We start from the raw sequence: 24,759 nt of genomic DNA, 5'->3' as shown, positions 1-24,759 counted from the left end.
AAGAAAAGATATTACCTCACCCATCTTGTCTCTGTATGTCAGGAAGGAATTTATCTTCATGAATGAACAACATGCTTATATCACAATGGCCTGGTGTGGAATGAACTGTGGGCATGTGAACTAATGTGCATACAGGATTATTTTAGACCTGTCCTGACATCATGCTTTGGAGAATGTTATATAAATCCCCAGAGGTTCAGAGTGGAAGTGCTTCCAAATCAAATTTCGCACAGAAAAGGAGCAAGTTATATAGTGGGTGATATTGTAACTTCTCCGAGGATTAAGTTTTTCTTGGAGGACCAACACTACAGCTACTCATCCTTTCTATAGCAGTTTTCATCCATTGATCTAAAAGTACTTTACAAAGGTGGATATGTATCATTATCTCCATTGTACAGATGGAAAAACTGAGGCACAGTTTGAGGCACTGAGCTTGACAGTGACATGTTCAAGGTCAGTGGCAGAGCCAGAAATAAAACCCAGGTCCAGATAGTTACCTGTTGTAAATCAGCATAACTCCACTGAAGTCAATAGAGATGACGCCAATTCACACCAGGATCTGGCTCTCTATTCCATCACTAAAGTAATTTCTGTTGAAAAAGCGAGAGGGTCAGATTTTCCACTTGCATATCATAGTGGTAACATTTTACACTCACTCGATTTGCCTCTTTATTGCTCTGCACCTTGTGTAATCGATTATTCCAGTGCTAGTGTTTTATACCCAGTTTGAACATGAGTGAATGACGGCAAAAGGTAGCGGGGACATGAGGTCTATATTTAGCAATAATGCCAATCTTTATTAAAGCAACTACTATTCACATGAATAGACTTGATGCTCACCACAGAACTAGCTTGTCTTGTCAGCCAGCCCTAACAAGTGCTTCTTCTGAAAGCTTTATATCCTTTCTCACACTGCCCAGCCTTGTTTTACTGCAGTGTATACGTATATTTGGCACTAACCTAATTCCCTTCATTTCTTCTTCTATTGCAGGTCATTACTGCGCCCATTGGTAAGCTCATTCTACTGCCTGGAACTGAAACGGGCCACAGGAAATCAGATTTTGGAGCTGCTGTCACAAACAGCTGACGTAAGTGACCTGTCAACGGGTACTCCATAGGTCCTTATTCTGCAAGTGTCCCTTCTGCCTGCACAGAACTCCGTTGTAGTCATCAGATCACATCGCAGAATCAGGGCAATAGTTGGGTTCTGAGAACAGCATTCAATAGTGATGACAGAACAGTGTCAATATGAAGTGAAATGAAATTGTGATAGCTCAGTGCTATTGGCATTTTCTTAGATGTATCAGGTGTTTCCTATCTAATCTATCATCACCTACTTATATTGCACTTATCATCACAGTGCAAGATTTTCAAAAGTGACTGGACATTTTGGATACTCACATTTTGAGGTGCCCAGTTTCAGACAGTGCTGAGCATCCAAATGCTTTGGAAAATAAGGCCCCTTCAACATGCCTCGAGTTGGGCACCCAAAACCATTCGTACCTTTGGAAAATCTTGGCCGTATTAAACATCTGAGAAGCTCAGTTTAAAAGGATCAAGCCTGGTATGTAACAGTGCAGGAATGGGATGGTGTGCCTGGGCCCCTTATGACAACCGAATGTGGCTCTGAGGTGGGCACATTTTTAAACTGGAATTGTTCTAAGTCAAGATAGAGTTGCAAAGATAATGGAGGGATTCAATGAAGTGAGGTTAAAGTACTGAAGGCCACAGGTTTTCTTACATGCTTCCTCTCTTTTTAACTTTCGCTGTTACTCTCCCATATATACACATACAGTCTCTCTCTCTCTCTTATACTAACTCACATGCTCTCAGTATCTCTCTCCTACACACTATGGCTGTGTCTTTTCTGCTAAGAAAAGGGGTGTTTTTATTATAATGTAACTAACACACATTAGGTATCGTGCAGTAACAACATACTGGTGAGAAGTCACATTAGATTCACCACGAGGGAAACTAGAGGAGGCCGGTACTGTATCTCCTGCCTGGGGTGACCTCACCTAGTTTACCTTGCAGTAAAACTAAAGTCCCTTATCTCCACTAGCTAATGCTGCTAGCTACCCCATGGTAAAAACACACCTTTTCTCAGCAGCACAGATAAAGCCTCTATCTACCTCACTGTCTTACGCAGACATCCACCAATTGGCAGCCACAGAAACTCCTTTCATTTTATGCTAGAGGCCAAGGAAGCCTGTTAGTTGGTTAAGTAACTTGTGTTAAGTAATTATTTTCTAATGTAATATCTTTCAGAAATGACAAGTGTGCTATTCCCAAGGCCGCGACCAGAGGCAGTTGGTAGAACCACTTTATCTTAGGAGGTATGTCTTCACTGCACAGTTAACTTGGGTAATCAGCACGGGGTCTGAGTGCTCAGATTGGCCTAGCTGGGGCATGAGTAGCCACACTATAAAGCCCTACTTGAGTGGGTGTGTCTTCATGGGTGCGGCACTCACCTTAATTTATATGCGGACAAAGAGAGATGGATTAATACCTTTTGTCTAGCAGAAAACGTGATTGTCAGTTCTGCCTTGATACAGACTTTAGGAATATATTAGCAGTATGCATACATAACTCCTCACTACTATCTGTATATACATTGCACCATGATATAAGCGTAGCCCTCGTTTTCATTTAAGACTGCACATGATATTCTTTGGTGAACCAGATTGGACATACCAGGATCAGGATATTCTTGTAACCCCCGGCTAGGTGGCATTGAGGGGTTTATGGAAGTTTCTTTTTCAGTGGAAGCCATTTTCTCTAAAGCTATTGGACCTTTGCATGGAATTGCAACATCTCAGGCTGCAATTAACCCACAGGTATGGGGATTTCTAGGACAGAAAGAATTACTGCCCATGGAAAACCAGACTGCAGACTCTTTTGGTTTAGAGCTGATGGAACGTGCTGCAGTGACCACTGGGGTATCCTGATGTCTTCTGTTTCTGCCCAGCATGGGTGCAGCACAGGCAGTGTCAGTACCAACTTTCCTCCACCCCTGTACTGTCTCTTCCGGTGCACCTCAGGCCTTCCAGCTGGGCTGGATCCAAAGCCCAATGAAGTCAATAGAAAGAGTTCCATTGTTAATAGTCACCTCAAGGGCTGATAGATGAGCTCATCTCCATAGCCTCTTCATTTCTTGTCTTTCTGTTAGGACTGTTATGAAGGAGGCCAGTTGTTTTCTTATCTTCAGCAGAAGGGTGGGCCTGGAACCAGCCCTCAGAGCCTCCTGTTGGCACAGATAAAGAATCACGTGCTAACGGGTGGAGTTCATCCAAGGCGAATATGGCGAGCAGAGATGTTAGCAGCTGAGTAAGAAAGTGGGTACTTTGGGATCAGAAATACTGGCAGGACACTGGAAGAACTTCATGGGAGACTGGAGCTAGTACACTTGTCCTTGCTTTTCTAGGACACGAGAGACATGAAACCTTTAGCGCAGCAGTGGTTGCTTTCTGCTGTGATGGCTCATTGGTTCAACAGATGTGAGCAAACCTATAGATGGGCTGCATCTCACAGTCTTAAAAGGCATGATCAGCATGTGATCCTCTTGAAAGCATAAGGACCATGCTTTCATTCAGTCATCTGGTAATGATGTCAAACAGCTGTGCTAGATATAGATGGTTATAGATACATTGGCTAGCTGTGCCGCTATAACTAACATAAACCTTATTTCCTCTCCTACAATATTGCACTTACTCGTGTCTGTACAGGAATTTTAGCAAGTAGTGTAGCTGCATCAGTTTGTATCACTGCAGTGTGATGTGAACCTTGTTGCAAATACTGCTGCACTGGTGGAAACCATTACAAAAAGTTTCTTTCTCTCCTGCTGGTAATAGCTCATCTTAACTGATCACTCTCGTTATACAGTAGTGTGTAGGGTAACACACATTGTTTCATGTTCTCTGTGTATATATATATCTTCCCACTGTATTTTCCACTGCAGGCATCCAATGAAGTGGGTTTTAGCCCAAGAAAGCTTATGCTCAAATAAATTTGTTAGTCTCTAAGGTGCCACAAGTACTCCTGTTCTTTTTTGCCAGTATAAACCAGCATTAAGTGATCTCTTCTGCCAAGACTATTTTACTAAGGTGATATCTCTGGTCCCTTTTGTTTGTTGTTCTCCCCTTCTTATTTTTTTTTCCACACAACAAATCCAGTTGCCTTCAACAAACTGCTCAGAGACAAGGCTTCTGTATATTTTAGAGCAGAGGCACAGTCCACAAAATCGGGACCCAGATCCACATGCAAATGGGCTGAAAATAGGTATTTCTAGGATTCATAATTCCAGCCTGGGCCTGTTATAGGATGGGTCTGAAATGTGAAGTTCAGGAACAGTCTGAACTTTGGGAAAGTTTATCTCTCTGCAGAAAAGTCCTGTGGAATTGAATTGAGAATGAGCTCCTTTCTGTGGGTTTTCTCAGCCATTCTATAGAATATCCCCACTGTAAAGTTCTACAGAATGGTTAAAACAACCCATTCAAAGAATCGCATCCTGTATTTAAATTCTATCGGTTTTTCAGAGTAATTACTGTAGAAACACATTGGTTCCATCCCTATTAAATTCTATAGGACACATCAGGAAGGAAGAGGAAGTGCTGGCCTGGATTCCTGGTTCAGGCCCATCTCTGTAGTGTATATGGCAAAGGGGTGACAGTTATTTGTCTTTTGCAGACTGAACAGAGATGAGGCAGAGGTGCATAGATTTGTGTGAAACTGGCAGCTCGCTGCAGTGGGGGTGGAACTGATAGGTTCAATGTGTGGCTGGCAATGGGGATGGGATTGGGGGCAGAAGTATGCATGGGTGGCAGATGCCACATAAAGGAAGCAATTTGAGGGTCACCAACAACCCCGGAGGCCACAAATCGAGCAGCCCTCCACTCATGTCTGCTTTGCTGCTGACTCCTAACTGAACCTAACAGGAAGGCAGTTACCGGAACCATTAACTCTCTGGGGAAAAGCTTACAGGGGCTCATTCCCTGGACACTTACTTCCTGTACAGAGACTAGAGGACTAGTGAGAGTGCGTGTTAACAACAGCTAAGGCTGCGTGGGGAAAAAACAGAGTCACCATCAAACCAGTCAAAGATAAAAACCTCCTTTGGGCCCATTTGTTGGAAAACCAAAGTGAAGCTTTTACTTTATCAGCAAATCTTGGCCAGGGTTCGAATTGGGCCTGTTTGTTGCAGCTTGGTGAGCAGCTGCAGTAGCTGCTCTGGAATCTAAACTTTCATTTAATAAAATAGGGTCTCCTGCCCTTACAGTTGTGGAGCAAACTTTTAAAACCTGGCCTGAGTGTAACCAGTGCAGCCATATCTGCCTCAGTCTGCAGACAGCCTGAAGCACTAGCGGCTAAGAGACACAGACAAATTATTTTTATGGTGGTTCTCCAGATGTGCTAAGTGCTTTCCAGGCACAGCAGGAAATATAGTCTCTGCCGTTAAGGAGCGTATAGTCTTTATCTGTTGGCATATTTTCAATTATTATTTATATTACAGTAGCACCTGGGGGGGTCAAACAGAGATTAGGCTAAACACAACATATCCTGAGATATGGTCCCTGTCCTGAGAGTTTGCAATCTAAATAGATAAGACAGATGAAAGGTGGGAGAAGAGGAGTGTTATTATCACCATTTCGTAGATGAGGAACTGGATCATAAGATGAAGTAACTTGTCTTAGGTCACACAGGGAGTCTGTGGCAGAGCTCTCAGATCTCCTAAGTCCCAGTCCAGTGCACGAACCACAAGGCTACCCATCCTCTAACATTTACAGTTACAAATCCATTATATTTATATGTCACATTTATTCCAAGGCTCTTTAAGTCTGAATCCTAATGATGACAATTTAAATGCCAATTTTAAATTCCTGATCATAGCATCCAAAAAAGGAGAACGGCCATCCTATTGTGAAGATCTGCACAATCTGCTGAGTAGCGTCTCATTTTGGTAGCATAACTAGGAAGAGTTTGGCTTATGGGCGGAACTTGGGAGAACCACCATCACTTATTTTTCCTTTCTGAACTCTGTTTAAGTCCTCACACATCTTGTCTCTAATATTATTATTATTATTATTATTATTATTATTATTATTATTATTATTATTATTATTTATCCTGGGACCTACATGGCTACAAAGTACACTGCATAAGACAAAGTTGTAAGGCATTGTTCCCAGCCTCTCATCTTAGCAAACAGAAATAATATGCTATGTACGTAAGAGAAAGATAAACAGAGATTGATACAACCGGCTAGATGATTATTTGTCACATTATTGACTCTACTCATTACTTCTGTGGGGTGGGTTACTAAAGTGGACACCTGAAGGTTAAGGAAGAGCAATAGCAGAAAAACAGGAAATAGAACGTAGAGGAGCAGAGGCTGATAAAGGCCTGCTTCTTCATTGCCTACACTTTGTGCAGTCATTTATGTCAATGCAAACTGGGTGTAAAGCCAAGCCATTGTGATATACGAGCATGTGCACTGGGGTAAAATACTGCACAAGATGCAGAGTACCAGCCTTGCAGGCCCAGAAAGAGGTTAGAAAAGAGGAAAATGGATAAGTAGAGAGGTGATGTAGCTGATATTTATGGTCTATGGTATGATCTAGCTTGAAGAGAAAAAATAATTTGCCTAGGTTATCATTCCTGGAGAGGGTAATTTTTGAGAAATGTTGAGAAAAATCCTATTTCCATTTTCAAGCTGCGAAATGCTGTTTGTGGGGGTAAAACCTCTCTGGCAGAAATGAGGTCAGCTGAGCTCCCACAGTCAGATCCTCAGTTGGTGTAAATCAACATCGCTCCATGGAAGTCAAAGCAGTAATGCTGATATACACCAATTGAGAATCTGACCGTAGGTACCAAATTCTGTTCTCAGTTCTGCCTGTATAAGGTAGCAATTTTGCAACAGAAAAGCTTCAAAAACAGACTCCAACAAGAAGCTGCTGAACTTGAATTAATATGCAGACGAGATACCATTAACTTAGGTTTGAACAAAGACTGGGAATGGCTCGGTCATTACACTAATTGAATCTATTTCCCCATGTTAAAGTATCCTCACACCCAGGGCCGGCGCTACCATTTAGGCAGCCTAGGCAATCGCCTAGGGCGCCAGAATAATTGGTGGGCGCCGTTTTGCCGGAGGGGGCGGCAGGCGGCTCCGGCGGAGCTGCCGCAGTGGTGCCTGCGGAGGGTCTGCTGGTCCGCGGCTCCGGTGGAGCTGCTGCAGTCGTGCCTGCGGACGGTCGGCTGCTCGCACGGCTCTGGTGGACCTCCCGCAGGCAGCACTGCGGCAGCTCCACCAGCGCTGTGGGACCAGCGCGCGGGATGGCGAAATTGCCATCCGCCTAGGGCACTCAAACCCCTAGTGCCGATCCTGCTCACACCTTCATGTCAACTGTCCGAAATGGGCCATCTTGATTATCACTTCAAAAGTTTTAGCTTCTCTTAATTAATTAGCCTCTTACAGTTGGTATGGGTACTTCCACCTTTTCATGTTCTCAGTATGTATAAATATCTTCTTACTGTGTGTTCCATTCTTTGCATCTGATGACGTGGGCTGAGCCCACGAAAGCTTACGCTCAAATAAATTTGTTAGTCTCTAAGATGCCACAAGTACTCCTATTCTTAAAAGCAGGGGAGTTACTCTAAATTTGCACCAGTGTAACCAAGAGAGGAATTTGGCCATAAGGATTCAAACTTGTGGTCCTCACTCAGGCTGTTAGTGATATTACAATAACTGTGACTGCCCCAAATGCACTCCAATACTTTGGGGCTAGCTTGATAACGTCTTGGCCGATGACTAAGGCTCCTAGGTGCTAAAGGAATACAAATAAATAATAATAATAATAGGGCTTGCTTTCAATGAGTTCAATAGGCTTTGGATCAGCTGCTATTGCAGAAAAGGAGTGGACCTCATAGCACCCCTCCCTCCTCTCAGAATAAGGAAATCAATATCGTCCAAAAGCGAGCAGGTTCTAGCTAGGGTTGTGATGCTTGAATGCAACAAACCGCAATGCTGGCTTTAGTTTATTCCATGGCCACATACTGCTCACCTGTTTGGGGAAGAAGCTTGCACAAGGACTTCAGCAATACCCAGCTAAACATGGCAAGGAGACTTGTAACTGGCACCTTGAAGTCCGCCCCGCTGCCTTGGCTTCCAGTCCTTGCAAACATCTTTCCTCCAACCATCTGTCAAGAGATGGCTACGTTGCTCGAGTACAAGAAAACTCTTGCTAACCAAAAGCTCTCGCTCCATGGCAACCTTGCTCACCTGCCTCGTGCTCATCTTAAACCCCACTGACCATTCTGCGTAGCCAGAGAAGCTCTTTTTTTCATCCAGCTTCAATCCAGAAGACAGCTGGTGAGTGCAATGGGCTGGGTCTGATGTAAACAGCAAGCACCTTGTAGATTATCTCATGTCGAACCTCCTGGTTTCTTGCTTTGCAAAAACAATGGATGACCGTCTGAGGATGTTACATGGAAGATGCATGCACCAGTTGCATGAATGAAGAACCAAGGATTTGCCACAGTGTGAATGGGGAGACTTCCAAGCCACCGAACACATTGTGAACAAGTGTCCCACCTTTCCATCACCAGGAGTTCTAGGAAAAGTGCACTCTGCATCTCCTAAAGCTCTCAAATGGGTTTTGGACCTTTCTGTTAACTTGTAAATGTTGCTAGTTCCATATGAAAGAAGAAAAGTAAGGAAAGAGAAGAAGAAAGACTTGGACCCAGAGTTAGGCACTCCATTGATTTCAGTGGGAACAGTGGCAGTTCCAGGAACCAGCGCTCCAAGCACGTGCCTGGGGCGTCAAGCGAAGGGGGCGCCCTGCCGGTCCCTGTGAGAGCGGCAGTCAAGCAGCCTTCGGCGGCGCGCCTGCTGGAGGTCCATCAGTCCGCGGATTTGGTGGCAATTCAGCGGTGGGTATGCTGAAGCCGTGGAACCGGCGGACCTCCTCCAGACACACCGCCGAAGGCTGGCTGGCTGACTGCTGTGCTTGGTGCGGTGAAAAAGCTAGAGCCAACCCTGAGTGGGAGTCAGGCACCTAAATACCTTTGACAATCTGGGTGTTGGGGTCTGGTTTTCCAGTGTAGTTACTGCTGATTTCTACCACACAGGGCAGGTGCAAGGAAGTTTAGAGCCCTAGGCGAAACTTCCACCTTGCGCCACCCCAGCCCTGCAGCAGCTCCCCGCCCCCCCTGCCCTGCAGTGTGCCCCCCGCCCCCGTGGCAGCTCCTTGCACCCCGGGGCAGCTCCCCATCCCCTGGCCCGGGGAGCCCTGCAGTACCTCCCCACCCCAGCTCACCTCTGCTCCGCATCCTCCCCAAGCACGCTGTCCTGCTCTAATTCTCCTCCCAGGCTTGCGTCGCCAAACAGCTGATTGGCACCAAGCCTGGGAGGTGGGAGAAGTGAAGCAGCGACTGCACAGTGGAACCCAAGGGCTGCCAGCAGCGCGCTGACCCAGGGGAACCCCTGGGCTGCCAGCTGCCGGCAGTGATGCGCTGACCCAGGGGAACCCCTGGGTTGCTGGCGGCAGCGCGCTGACTCAGAGGAACCCCTGGGCTGGCGGCTGCTGGCAGCGACGCGCTGACCCAGGGGAACACCTGGGCTGCCGGCTGCCGCGGAGGCGCACTGACCCAGGGGACACCCCTAGCTGCCCGCTGCTGCTGCCGCCGGCAGCTCAGACTCCCTCTTCATCCCAGCAGCAACAGGCCACTCAACCACTTAAAAAAAAATTGAGGGCTCTGCTTTTTGGCACCCCCAAATCTTGCCGCCTTAGGCAACCGCCTAGTCCGCCTAAATGGTTGCACCGGCCCTGCTACCACAATAAAGGTGAGGAGAATCAGGTCTCAGGCATTTCACTTAATCTGTACCATTCTTCTGGATCCCTGTCCCCTGTTCAGCGCAGCCCACGTTGAACAGAACAGCCCTCCACTTTCTATTTTAAAGCATCTGTTAGTCTTTAAGGTGCCACAGGACTCTTTGTTGTTTTAAAGCAGAAGCTGCATCTACAAAACAATCTTGTTAAAATATTGTCCCTTGAGGAGGCTGATGGGAGAGACAAGGTATGTTCAGAATGGGTGGGCTCCTATCTCTTTGTAACATATCTATGGCTAATCCTCTATCCTGCCAGCGCCCGCCCGAATATCTGGTTGCTGCCTGAACAGCGGCAGGGAGATACAAGCTGAGGACTGGAAACACACAGCTGTGTGTAGGCGAGTACCCTTTCTGATCAATCTAAAGTCACCATTTACCAGTCGGAGTTAGAGGGAAACACGCGGAGGAGGAGGCAGCATATGGAGGACAGTGTACAGCGGTGGAGGCGGAGCATTGGTTTTATCCTCTCTTCCCGCATTTTTATGCATTGCTCTTAATCTCCCTTGTGCTCTGGTTCCAAAACCAGATGGGCACCTCCACAAACTAACTTGCCCCTGCCGCCTGACATTCTTTGCTTAATATAGATTGTAAATCCAGAAGGGACAATTATGACTCTTCCAAACTTGTTGGGTTGTAGGTGTTCTATGAATTAAGATACTTGCATAGTCCTGATTATTGTAATGATAATTCAGGCACCTCCAACTCACTAATGACCATGCCCCTTGTGAAGAAAGTCTGTTTTATTACCTCCCTCCCCTTTTTAACAGGTGGGGAACTGAGTCACAGAGAGATGAAGTGACTTGCCAAAGGGCACACAGCAAGTCTGTGGCAGTCCCAGATTTGCACCCAGATTTTCTGAATACTAATACAATGCCTAAAACACAAGATCATTCTTTTCCCTCCTCCATTCCAGCCCATTGATTTCTATGGATTTAAGTCTGCTCACACTTGTAAACAGAGCTAAATTGAGGACCATAGCAGAAAGAAACCAACAAAATGCAAATTCATTCCAGAGAAGTCACTTGTACATGCATTCCCTGTTCTGGCAATATGCCTTGGAATCACAGGCACCACTTCAGACAGCTGCATCTTCCCCAGTGTTTCCTTAGGGCTTCAAATCAGAAAGACAAGGTGACGAAGAGGTTTGGTTAAGGGAGAAATACAAAAGTGGGCATAATTACCCAGTTCTATATAACCTTTCTGTGTTATATTAATCCACCGTGCTAAATGATGACAAATTAATTCAGATTATGTGCAGTGGGACTTCAGGAACAATGCCCATTAGTCATTTTTTAGCCTCAATACATATGTGAAGTCATTGGGGGCTACATGAGTATAGAATCTAGTGTGAAAGTAGAATGAATTAAATTGTAAAAATAAGAATGGATTAAAGAAATGTTTTATGTACCTTTAAGCAGAAATAAGAAATGTTGAAATACAGGTGCCAGGAAAAGACACATTAGGCATAAACAAGGGTGCTAATGGCGAAACATTAACAGAGGATCGGTAATAGTTAGTAAGGAAATAAGATATGCATGCCTAGCGCAGGTAAACTTATCAGATTCTGCTTCCTTTGTTTTCTTGTTAAGTGCTCGCCCTTTTATCTGTATAAATAAGATAGTTTGTGTCTTGCATGGTGCTCACATTATCTGGGTGTTATTGGCGGAGTGCTGCGCTAATAAAACAGAGTGGTCTGACAAATTGTGAGTCCTGATTCTAACTTTGACAATTTGGAGGTTCCACCGAGATGGCAACCGTCTTCACTGGGGCTGTGTGATTCCTGACTGTTTTTGTAGAATGACCGTGGTAGTCGGCACCTGGGCATTTGGCCCGAGCGGTCCTCCACTAGAACAGAAAGGCGCACAGCCACAGTGAGGTCTACGCCATCGAACCTGTTGGTTCCCACTCTGTTCTGGTAGGGATCCCAGGATCTGACATCAGGAATCTGGTCAGGTAATTATTTCTGTGTTTTGTCTGGACTGAGGACTGTCCTATCTCTGTGTCTATCCGTCCTCTTGTGGAGTGTTTGAGTCTGGGTGCCGTCTCCGTCCGGGGATAGGCCGACCAAGGGGTTCCTGTCCCCGCGGTCTGAGTGAGTGGAATCTGCACAGTCACAGCCGCACCGCACCCCCTGGTGTGAAAGCAAGGGCGATTGAGGCAGTAGCCTGTGGGCTCCTTTTGTGTGTTGCACAGGGCATCGCTCTGACGAACCCGAATTTCCTTCTTGTGTGATTGGTGTGTGAAGTCCTCTTGTATGGTAACCAGACGTCTAAGTCGGGATAGTTCCCTAAATGAACGTCAGCTCATTTTATGTATTTAGGATGGGTCCGGACTCCTGTAAAAAAAAAAGGGTCCAGACTCCTGTAAATTTCTGGAAAAATGGTCTAGGCTAACTCAGGGGGATCCCAAAACTCAGTGGCCACTGTTAAAATCTTGGAACAAAGACTGAGTGGACGTCTTAAAGAACAAACTCAGCCAACCTAAAACTAAATTGGCTAGGAGAGGTTAATTGTTTTGTGCAGTGGTGGCAAGAGGCAAATCATAGGTGGACAAAATCAAAACTCACCTCTCAATTATTCAAATAATAAGTTAAAAGCTTTATTAAAAGCCTCCTCTCCCACTACCAGACTGAGCGCTCCCCTTTACCCCATTCTCCAAACCCCGGATCGATCCAACCCCCTTCATACTCCCATCTCATTGTAAAAAGGACAAAAAGCCCCTTGTTCTGTTCCCCTTTGTTGTCTGCCTCAGAAACTGATTCTTTAGTGTTCCACTACCAATTCAGCAAGGAGGGTGGGCTCCTCAATTAGCCCCCACCCTTCCTGGTCCCTTTCCTTGAACATTTCTTTCAAAATTGTGAAATGACCACAATATCACTCGCAAACGGTTCATTGGAAAAAGCAGGATCGGGCCCAGACAAGCAGGCAAGCAACAGATAAAGAAACAGGTTGAAAGCCCTAAGGGAATAGTGTCAGGCGTAAGAAAAGCAGTAAGTGCAGGCATGAACCTCTGGAACAATACTTAAAATGGTGAAATCTGAGGTGATAAAGGTGTCATTTTGGGACATAAACGAGTGATTTAAGAAAAGAGAATGAAAAGTTAACTCTACAGAGGCTGAAGAGAATTAAGCAGTTAAACTTTGTGGAAAATGTTAGAAAGGACCATGTTAAAGAGAGAGAATTCTTGGTTTCTTTGCAGCCATTCTGAAGGGAAAATGGGCCCTTTTCCAGAAGAGTGCCTATAAATAATCCATATATATACACAGCTATGCAAAAACAAAGCAGTGTAAAAAAATGTTAAGGAAAAGAAAATGTGTATATATCTATTTGTCTGTGAAAATATGTAAAGTTCTAAGAATTTAAACCAACATATCTGCTTTGTAAAACTCCTGTTCTGTAGGTGTAAGATAAATTGATTTTGTTTTTGTTTTTAATGCCACTAAAAATTCATTTGACTCTTTAATTCAAAGTTGCAAAACTGACAGACCTTTTTGCAAGACACAGGTAATTAGTATTGTTTGGCTTTGGGATTTAGCATTTAACCCTTAAGGGGTAACTTGATTCTTTACAAAAATTAAAATGTTTTTTAATAAAGACCAAGTCATGGCTGCAATAGGGCAGTCAAAATCAGGAGAATAGGTAGAGATTCTGGAGTCTTTTTGTTTGTTTGGTTTGTTTTTTTGTAACAATAGCAGATAAAAGCTGTAATGAAAGAATAAGAAATTAACAGTGACCCTCTGAAGCAACAGCAGAGGTAAAGTGCACAAAACAAAAAGAAGCAATGTTAAAAACACTGAGCCTTAAAATGACTCTGTGTAATCAGACTGTCACTTTGATAAGAGTACATGAAAACTCTGTAAGAACAAAACAAACAGTTACACCTTATGTAAAAATTAATATGACTAATGTTTTTGAAAAGTTATAGTATAGAAAGAATGTGCATTTTCCCTAGGACTGTGCAGTGTATATTGTAGAAAGGGATGTAAAAAAAAATGCAAATGAAACATGCTGCTGAATTAAAATCCTATTAGGGCTTCAAGAAGAGCCGCAATAGGCTGTGTTTTCTTTTTCAGATCCCTGTGTGTTAAGACAGAGTCTCTGAGGCCATGTCTACACTTACAGTTTTGCAGCGCTGGTAGTTACAGCTGTGTTCGTACAGCTGTGTAGGGCCAGCGCTGCAGTGTGGCCACACTGACAGCTACCAGCGCTGCAGTGTGGCCACATTTGCAGCACTTGCAGCGCTGTTGGGAGTGGTGCATTGTGGGCAGCTATCCCACAGAGCACCTCGTCCCATTTTGGCGCTGTGGCTTGTGGGAAGGGGAAGAAAGTGTGCAGGTCTTTCCGCTTCCTGTTCCAACGCCCCGTGGTGCTTTGCTGCACATTCCGAGCAGTTTGGCGGCATTGTGAGTCTGCAGCGCGATTTCTGAGATTTCTGTTACAAATGGAGCCTGAGCTGCTGAGGACCTTGCTGATGAATGTTGCCAGCACATCTCGCATGGCAGTGGAGCTATTCCTTCAGCTGCAAAGTGACAGTGAGGAGTCAGACGATGATATTGAAACACCTGACGCTCAAGACACTCAATTGCTTGTGGCAGTAACAGACATGCTTAGCACTGTGGAACGGCGCCTTTGAGCTCGGGAAACCAGCACTCAGTGGTGGGATCACATCGTCCTGCAAGCATGGGATGACGAGCAGTGGCTGCAGAACTTTCGGATGAGAAAAAGCCACTTTCATGGGACTGTGTGCTGAGCTCGCCCCTACCCTGTGGCGCAGGGACACGAGATTGAGAGCTGCCCTGCCAGTGAAGAAGCGGGTGGCTATTGCAATCTGAAAGCTGGCAACTCCAGACAGCTACCGATCGGTGGCGAACCAGTTTGGAGTGGGAAAGTCCACCGTTGGAATGGTGCTGATGCAAGTTTGCACAGCCATTAATCGCACCCTGCTAAGAAGAACTGTGACTCTGGGGAACGTGCAGGACATTGTGGATGGCTTTGCACAAATGGGTTTCCCTAACTGTGGAGGGGCAATAGATGGGATGCATATTCCTATTCTGTCCCCACCCCACCTGGCATCAGAGTACGTTAATCGCAAGGGGTATTTCTCCGTGGTTCTGCAAGCGCTTGTGGATCACCGTGGGCGTTTCACTGACATTTACTCAGGATGGCCTGGAAAGGTGCATGTTGCACGCATCTTTCGGAACAGTACCCTGTTCAGGAGGCTGAGGGCCGGAACTTTTTTCCCAGACCGCAAGATCACAGTAGGGGACGTCGAAATGCCCACTGTGATCCTTGGAGACCCCGCTTACCGCTTAATGCCATGGCTCATGAAACCGCATACAGGGAAGCTTGACAGGAGCAAGGACCGGTTCAACTACAGGCTGAGCCGGTGCAGAATGACTGTGGAGTGTGCTTTTGGCCGTTTGAAAGGGCGCTGGAGGTGTCTTTATGGGAAGCTAGATTTGGGGGAAAGCAGCATCTCCGCTATTATATCCGCGTGCTGTACCCTCCATAATATTTGTGAAGGGAAGGGTGAAAGATTCAGTGAGGAATGGACCTCCGAGGTTCGACACCTAGAGGATGAATTTGCACAGCCAGAGAGCAGAGCTACTAGAGAGGCCCAGGAAAGGGCTTCAAGGATTAGGGATGCCTTAAGGGAGCAATTTGATGCTGAGAGCCAACAGTAATGTTTGGTGCCTTTGCTGTGCTCCTTTCTACCCTGGGGTACAATATTTACCACTTCCTGCAATAATAAAACATATTGTAAAAGTCATAAAATCCTTTATTCAAAGTACAGTACATAAAAGGCCAGGGGGGTTAGGGTGGTGGACTGTACATTCAGAGGTTTGAATATGTCCTGTTTGGATTACTGTTCAATGTCTGCTGCTCTTCAGGATTACTATGCTGCAGAGTAATGGGGGTGGAGTGCACAGGGTAAGAATTGTAGTTATCAGGGCTGGTAGGTGATCGTACAGGTGTTGGGGGCAGCTGGGGGTAATAAGAAACTGGCTGCTGGAGAAAGGTGTTTTGTGCAAATACTGGGGAACAAGAAAGAGAGCTTTGGGAGGGGTGTGGGTTACCACGGTACAGATCTGCCTGCATGGCTACGAGAGACTCGAAAGAGTCAGTTTGGCAGGCCAGGAGGCTTATCAGGAGCTTTGAGGTTTTTTTGGTAGCCAATTCCTTTCTCCTGCTTTCTGTTTTCCTCCACTCATACATTTTCTCTCTCCATTCCTGCGTCTTCCTACTTTCTCTGTTGTAGTGAATCATAACTGTTTTGATCAATTCTTCTTTTGATTTTCGCGGATTTTTTCTCAAGTTCTGCAAGCGACGTGAGGCCGGTGATCCGGCTGCATTAGTCAAGGTCACTAAAAAAAACATAGATAGAAACATGTAATACACAGAGGCTACATTGTTTATTATCACACAGTGAAGGAGTTTTTAGACTTTTTGTAGCATCCTTCCCACATACCTAACATAACACAGAGAGGCCAGGGAAGCGAAGGCATGGCGAGCAATGGGGTGAGTGTTTCTGCCCTGACTTCACCTGGGAGAGGGAACTGACTGATGGCTCACTGGGGTTTATATGCACTGGTTACAGGAGGTAGCGGGTGTCCTGCACAGGGGACAGTAGTGAACAGGAAGGTGGCGAGCTGCTGGCGGGGGGGGGGGGGCGGTCCGCGTAACTGCCGGCCTGCTGGTGAGGGGGGGGAAATGCACCGCTGGTCTGGCTGCCTGCTGGAAAGGTAGGGGGAGAGACCGGAGCGCACCGTGGGGCTGGCTGCCTGCTGGAAAGGAGGAGGGGGAGACCGGAGCGCACCACGGGGCTGGCTACGTGCTGGAAGGGGGTGGGGAGACCGGAACGCACCGCAGGGCTGGGGGGGGGACCGCGAACCTGGCGCCCTGCACTCAAGTATCCCTAAATTCTCAACAGGGTTTCCTACTGCCAGATATATCACTGCTGCGTGTTACCTGGGAAGAGAGGGAGGGTCTTCTACAGCAATGTGGATTCCGCCCTGGCCCCTATGCAGCTTGCCTGTGTGCAGCCATGGTCCCCCCACCCCTCGCTGCACAGTGGATTGGACGAGTTAGCCTGACCGGGACAAGGACCACGGTGGCTGTCCCTATAAACTTGCGAAAGCACATTGCCCACGCTCTGGCTGCAACTTTTCAAGAGATTACCGAGGCAGATTACAGAGACGTGATAGAGCAAATCAATGGGCTATTCCACGCTTAGGCATGCATGCAGGCAGCCATAACCCCAACTGTCCTCTCCCAAAACATAAAAATCTGCTTACCCCGAGCACGCTCCTCAGCTTCTTCCTCACCAGCAACTTCCAGCTGCTGCGACTGGCTAGCCTCCTCCTGGCTTGAGAAGAGCTCCTGGCTGCATGCCTCCTGGGACTCCGGGGTGTCTCCCTCCACGCCAGTAGCCTCACTGTCGGCTTCCTCTACACTCTCCCCCACTTCTCCCTGCTCTGAACTCTCCATCGTGCTCCTAGGATTGGCAGTGGGGTCACACCCAAGTATGGCATCCAGCTCCTTGTAAAAACGGCAGGTTGTGGGGGCAGCTCCTGAGCGGCCTATTTCCCTCACGGGCTTTGCAGTAAGCACTCCTCAGCTCTTTTATTTTGACCCTGCACTGCAACGCGTCCCGTTCATGGCCCCTCTCAGCAAGGACTGTGATATCTGCCCATAGGTATCATAATTTCTCCAGCTGGAGCGCAGCTGTGCTTGCACAGCTTCCTCACCCCAAACACTGATGAGGTCCTGCAGCTCGGAATTGTTCCATGCTGGGGTTCGTCTGGGGCGTGGAGGCATGGTCGCTGATTGATTGAATGATTGATTGCACTCCACACCTGGCTGAGCAAACAGGAAGGGGATTTTTAAAATTCCCGGGGCATTTAAAGGTGGGGTCAGCTGAGCCCAGGGCAGTGGAGTGTGCATGATTACCAGAGAGGCTTCTAAGGTATGCTGGGATACCTCCTTATACCCCGGAGGTCAATAAAAGCGCTGGTGGGCATCCACACTTGCTGACCAGCGCTGGATCACCAGCGCTGGAATCCCTACACCCGAGGCTCGACCGGGTGTACAGCCAGCGCTGCAACCAGGGAGTTGCAGCGCTGGCCGTGCTTTGCAAGTGTGGCCACATCCTAAGTTGCAGCGCAGTAACCCCCTCACCAGCGCTGCAACTCTCTAGTGTAGCCATGGCCTGAGCTCTGCTGATGGCTTTGAATCCAAAAGCCAAGCCTGTGTTGATGCAAATTACCTAACTGATGAAAGGTGAGAACTGCCAGCACAAAAGAAGCTGCAAATAAAGAACATACCTGGTCAGCAAACAAACTGCCTACATAAAAGGAACATTAAAATAACTTTAATGTTAGTAAGTACCCCTGCAACAACTTGTAGTGTGTATGATTTTTGGAAAAATCCTTTAAAGTAATATGGTAATGATGCTTCTCAGCTATTACCTGTGAATAAACTTAAAGCTTAACACAGCAGGAAAAACATTACAAACTTGGTCTGCTATATCAGAGGAAAAACTTGAGGTATACCACCTCATGAATTTAATAACTAAACAGTGAAATAATTTCCGCATAACCCTTAAAAAGTAGAAGCCATTAAAACCTGGCCTGCCTATAGAAAAAAAACACACAAGAAAATATGGGGGTAATTCCTCTGTTTTGCCTGCAATCAGCAAGGGTATTTGTAAAGGAAAGGAATCTTTTATGTACTAATCAATGCCACCCCAAAAGGGATAGAAAAATGTTATTTTTCTCTTTCAGATAATCCAAAGTACTGTATAATGGGCTATGTGTATGTGTTAATTCTTGGGGAAAAGTGTTTAAAAAGTGTTAGCAACCCACCAGAAGACAAATGTAAATGTAATGTAAGTACTGTGTTTACCAGTAATCACATTTACTATTTGCCACAACAACAACAACAACAAAAGAGTCTCAGCTTACTGTAAGCACTGATTTAGCTGAGTTCTCTATCAATCTTGGCATTGAATGGCAAACAGTTACAAATCATCTGTTAAAAGGTAAAAAGGTAACATGATTCCTAAAAAAAAATAAAAAAAAATGTGGAAAACGGGACTATTCATATTATACATGCAAATGGGGATATGTTAAGAATTGCCACTGCAGAAAAGCATAACAGCTTACCATTGGTATAACATATTTTCTGGATGGTCTCCCACAACTACTGGCATACTAATGTAACTACCCCTAATTGTTTTTGGTTTTAAATTGTATGTGTTTAATTGAAATGTTTAAAATATGCTGGTGGATAAAACAAACGTATGTAAAGCTAAAGCCACAGGCCCAAATCACCTCCCAGTATTTTCTATTACGTGGACTAAATAAGAAGTGACACTGGCGATTAATAATCTTAGTGTCAAAAGGGGGATATGTAGGTTGATATGTAGGAGCAGGATTTTATAATGTCCCATAAGAATTAAAGTATAATTTGATTTCATCCTGCTAGCCACCCTTTTTAAATAGCAGAAAAAAATGACCCCCTGGGACTATAAGATTCTGTTTTCCCATATGCATTACAAATTGGGCCCTCTCTAACTCTTTGTTTTAAGATTTAGGTAGCAAGAGACAGGATTCTCTATTGTGTCTATGTTAAGTAAATTAGAGAAACATTGAAGGCCTGGGTCTCAATGTAAATTGTCTTAGTTATCAATTGTAAAACTTAGCAAGGTTTAATTTGCAATGTTTTTTTGTTCTATATAAAATACTACTGTTTGTATTCTCAAACTATTTGTGTGAATGAGGAATGTATGCATCAGGAAAAGATAAGGTGTGAAGGCCATTGTTACAGCCAGAGTCAAGGGACGGCTGTTAAACTGTCTGGCATCTCAGAGTGGATACATGCTTCGCAGTGTAAGAATGCACCACCCCCAGTGAACCAATCATCACCTCAGGACCATGCAGAGTCAATTTTTGACTCCAGAAGAAGACGTAGACGAACAGCCTGCGATACTTTACAATCTACGCTCTCGTAAGGGTTGCCGGAAGCAGACGACTACATAAAGCAAGGCCCAAGAAGAAGCAGTAGTGAGCCTAGCGCCTGCTGCCTGGTGGACATAAAACTGTGACTGCAGTTCCCTCAGTTGAGGTTGTCAGAACCAGAAGGGCCCTGCCTCCAACATGCGCCTCTGGTGGTGCCTGTTCCTCGGCTGTTGGTGTCTTAAGGTCTGGGGAGTCCACAATGATAATTCTTTTATCCAGCAGCAAGTGTGGATAGCTCAGACCCTTATTATTTCTAAATGCTGGGTCTGCAGCCACATCCCAGCCCACTCTCAAACTGGTGTTCCTGTCCTGGCTATCCCACTCAATTCCCCAGACCTCACTGGAGGACCTTGTCCGTTTAACACAATATGGAACAGTAATGACACCTGGGAAGAGGCTATTGGCAGTTCCTTTATCTCACTTGGGGGAGCAATACACCAAGCAAAAAGGCTCCTAAGGTTACAATCAATAGTTAAAATAATGGCAAATAAAACCAGAGAAAGTTTAAGAGCCCTGGCCAAAGAAACAGGGGCGATCTGACAGGTGGCCCTCCAGAACCATCAGGCATTGGACATAGTGCTGGCGGCCAAAGGAGGGACCTGTGCTCTCATTGGAAAACAATGTTGTCTGTTTATACCTGACAATACCAATGAGGTAATAGATTGCGCTAGCCACTTAGAACAAATTGCATATCTTCCCCAAGTAGAGCTGAGTTCTTTATGGAAGTGGCTAAGTAACCTGTTCAATTTCTCTGGCATAGGAAACTGGTTGTTTCAGGGAGCCCTAACTATCCTGTTTGGAATCTGGGGCCACGTCCAGACTACCCGCCGTATCGGCGGGTTAAAATCGATTGCTCGGGGATCGATATATCGCGTCTAATCTAGACGCGATATATCGATCCCCGAGGGCGCTTATATCGATTCCGGAACTCCATCAACCCCAACGGAGTTCCGGAATCGACAGGGAGAGCCGCAAACATCAATCCTGCACGGTGTGGACGGGTGAGTAATCCGATCTTAGATATTCGACTTCAGCTACGTTATTCACGTAGCTGAAGTTGTGTATCTAAGATTGATTTCCCCCCCGTAGTGTGGACGTGGCCTTAGTGATTTTTGTATGCTTTCAGTTAATCTCCTGTTGCATCCAAAATGGTGTAAGACATGCCACACAGATAGCTGCCCCAAACCAGAGTGCTAATATGATGATTCTAAATATCACCGATGAAGAAATAAAGAATGATTGATTTGTGGAACCAGTAAAATTTTGGTCATGGCGTGAGCTTGACCAAAAGGAGGGATTGTGAAAGTAGAATGAATTAAATTGTAAAAATAAGAATGGATTAAAGAAATGTTTTATGTACCTTTAAGCAGAAATAAGAAATGTTGAAATACAGGTGCCAGGAAAAGACACATTAGGCATAAACAAGGGTGCTAATGGCGAAACATTAACAGAGGATCGGTAATAGTTAGTAAGGAAATAAGATATGCATGCCTAGCGCAGGTAAACTTATCAGATTCTGCTTCCTTTGTTTTCTTGTTAAGTGCTTGCCCTTTTATCTATATAAATAAGATAGTTTGTGTCTTGCATGGTGCTCACATTATCTGGGTGTTATTGGCGGAGCGCTGCGCTAATAAAACAGAGTGGTCTGACAAATTGTGAGTCCTGATTCTAACTTTGACAATTGCTGCATAGCTTTAATGGAGCTGCATTGTGTAGATTTTCTCTTTGGTTTCTACTCATGGGGGGCCATATTCTGATTTTAGTTACATGGTGTGACACGGTAGGGAGTGGGGTGGATTGACCTGGGAATGTCATCTAGTTTTACTGGGACCATCCGCATTGGGGATAGGATAGCAGAGGATGACTTTATTTGAGGGACAATACCTGAGCCTGTAACCTGAGCCAGGAGAGGGGTGGGGCCAGGTGACACCTTTGCCCCAGAAACTGGACAAAGGAAGAGGAGAAGCCAGGGGGAGGGGAGTGAGTTGGTTGGAGGGGGGTTTTCAGTTTTGGGCTGGCTGGGAAGAGGCAGGGAACCTCAAGTCTGGGGTCTAAGCTCCTTCCCCCTAGAGGGACCTGGCTGAGGGGTCCTGGATGTACCTACAATCCCTGCTTGGGACTGTGTTCCTGTTGTCTAATAAACCTTCTATTTTACTGGCTGGCTGAGAGTCATGGTGAATCTCAGGAAGGGAGGGTGCAGGGCCCTGACTCCGTGACACATGGGTGTAAATGTGGAGTATCTCTACAGCAGTCAGGAACACTTGATTCTCTCTGAGTTACTTCAGTTTTGTGCTGGTGTAACTTTTCAGCTTGGAAAAGGGGGGATATGATAGAGGTATATAAAATCATGAGTGGTGTGGAGAAAATGAATAAGGAAAAGTTATTTACTTGTTCCCATAATATAAGAACTAGGGCCCACCAAATGAAATTAATGGGCAGCAGGTTTAAAACAAATAAAAGGAAGTTCTACTTCACACAGCGCACAGTCAACCTGTGGAACTCCTTGCCTGAGGTAGTTGTGAAGGGCTAGGACTATAAGTGGGTTTAAAAGAGAACTAGATAAATTAAAAGAGGTTAAGTCCATTAATGGCTATTAGCCAGGATGGGAAAGGAATGGTGTCCCTAGCCTCTGTTTGTCAGAAAGTGGAGATGGATGGAAGGAGAGAGATCACTTGATCATTACCTGTTAGGTTCACTCCCACTGGGACACCTGGCATTGGTCACTGTCGGTAGACAGAATACTGGGCTGAATAGACCTTTGGTCTGACTCAGTATGGCCATGTTTATGTTCTTATGTTCATTGATTTCAAAGACATGGCATTCTGGTGTAAATCTATTACTCCGTAATAGACCTACTACCTAGGTGATGAATTTTTTATAGGCTATAAACCTATTATTGTGTGGTAAATCTGGAGTAATGCAGTGGTCAGTCAAGCCAACAAAATTACTCCAGATTTATAGTAACTGAGTTCAGTATCTGGATCATGTCCTGGGAATCACATGAGTGACAAAACTCTATTTTTCTCTGCAGCAGTTATGTCTTTGTAGAGAACTAATGTTTTGCATTGCTGTTTTTCTGTTATCAATCTTAAGTTGTGGAATGCAGGAAGCACTTTAGAGAAGGGTTACAAATACAAAGGTATTTTACGCTGCTATTTGAGTTAGTGGATTAAGCTGTGCTGAAGAAACAGAAGATGCCTTTGTTTGTTTTTATGGCATTTGCCAACATTATGAAACCGAAATAGGGCACAGACTGTACAAGTGAACTTTCCTCCCCTGCTGATTTTTCTTCTCCAGTTAATCAGCCATAATAGTTAAATTTGTCTCAAATGGCCCTGGACTAAGGCCTGATCCTGCAAGATTTATCCAAATGAGTATGCCTTGCTCCTGGGAGCAGACTCATGAAAAGCAAGGGAAACTGGTAGCATGAGCAAGGAGTGATTGCATAAGTAAGATTCGCAAGATCTGGCCTAGGGTCTTTCTTCTTCTGTAATTGCCTGTTTGTTATTTACCTTGCCAACTGTGTCAGATGCTGCATGCGGAGGACTTTGGTTAGAATCAAAGGTAGATGAAGGTATGAAGTTCAGTGTTGAAAAAAAGAGGACGCCAGAGAATGGATTCAAAGAGGAGAGCTGAGGTGGGAAGGGCTATGAACACAAATGGAGCATTTTGATAAGGGGAGATGCAGGGGGCTCAGAGAGGAGGAAGCCATAGTAGTCATGGCACATAATGTAGAGGAAGGAGCAGGATTTAAAAAGAACCTAGAGGTGTCGGGGGAGAAGGAGAAAAAGAGTCTATAGTGTACCTCAGACTTGGCTGTTAGCAAATACAAGTTCATTGATCTCAGTGAGTTGCACTTGCAAGCACTAAGTCTTACGAGTTTGTATTACTTGGGAGATTCTTTGCACCAGAAGAATAAATAACTGGCTGGTAACTTTCTTTCTTTCCTGATAGATGAAGTACCAGAGACTACAGAGGCTATGGGGTTGTACCTTATGAACATTACTCCATTTTGACCCTGGAAATGTTCAGCTGCTACCCATGTTTTTTAGTTTAAATGAAGAGAGAAGCACTTCTTGGAAAGCTGTCCAGCTCCCACTGAAATCTCTTAGGCCCAGATCCTCAAACACATTCAGGTGTCTAAATCCCTTGGGAGTTAGGCACCTAAGTGTCTTTGAAGATCTGGGCCCAATTGACCTCCGTGGAAGAGGAGGCCTATTGGGCAGATAATAACTAGTCATTAGAAAAGGCAGGTAGAATGTTCCCAGCTCAGCTTCCAACTGGGTGAATCACAGCTAGCTTTGTGTTCCATTAAAAACTGAAAGCCTAACACAGCCTTGTCAAAAGCATCTTACAGGGAAGCCTGAGCGCAGTTTAAAGGGAGCATAGGGAGGATTTAGGTGTAGGAACCAACTCGATCTTGCAATCTTTGTGCAATTTAAACCAGGTGATGCTTAGTGGCTTCTGATGAGCTTCACGTAGGGGTTTGGTCCAGACCTGCAGTTCAGACAAAGAGAGTATGAACCTTTATTAGGTTAAACTAAAGAAAAGGATCACGTGACTGCTTGGAAACGTCACCAGTCATCTTTCACCCAGACCTGGTAAAAAGAGGTCGAATACATCTCTGGTATAACTCAATGGGGGCTGCCGGAGATCAGCACCTCACAGGATCTGGCCCCAGCTGTGTTAAGGAACAAAATATACTAATAGGAGCCCTTGAGTGAAAACCCTTAGAACATAAGAACGGCCATACTGAGTCAGACCAAAGGTCCATCCAGCCCAGAATCCTGTCTACTGACCTTGCTTCTTAATGGTCTGAACCTGGGACAAGGCTGGCAAGAAGAGGCTTTGGGGA

The 24,759-nt window shown here is 45.4% G+C and overlaps 1 protein-coding gene and 1 long non-coding RNA gene across 2 annotated transcripts; one reads left to right on the top strand and one right to left on the bottom strand.

The window, feature by feature from the left end:
* The first annotated feature begins 794 nt into the window (after positions 1–794).
* LOC127045029 (uncharacterized) lies at positions 795–4,035 on the top strand. Its single transcript, XR_007772597.1, has 3 exons — positions 795–1,088; positions 2,269–2,336; positions 3,170–4,035. It is a non-coding gene; the product is annotated as an uncharacterized LOC127045029 (long non-coding RNA).
* Positions 4,036–15,668: 11,633 nt separating this feature from the next.
* On the bottom strand, positions 15,669–17,458 carry LOC127044957 (uncharacterized). Its single transcript, XM_050940291.1, has 2 exons — positions 17,181–17,458; positions 15,669–16,250 (listed from the first exon to the last, which is right to left on the bottom strand). Exons 1-2 carry the CDS (start codon positions 17,371–17,373, stop codon positions 15,721–15,723), a joined length of 723 nt encoding a protein of 240 aa, XP_050796248.1. The 5' UTR covers positions 17,374–17,458; the 3' UTR covers positions 15,669–15,720.
* Between the last annotated feature and the right edge of the window lie 7,301 nt (positions 17,459–24,759).

This window comes from Gopherus flavomarginatus, chromosome 2 (genome assembly GCF_025201925.1).
Source record: "Gopherus flavomarginatus isolate rGopFla2 chromosome 2, rGopFla2.mat.asm, whole genome shotgun sequence".
Lineage (NCBI taxonomy): Eukaryota > Metazoa > Chordata > Testudines > Testudinidae > Gopherus > Gopherus flavomarginatus.
This window is presented reverse-complemented; position numbering and strand designations above follow the sequence as displayed.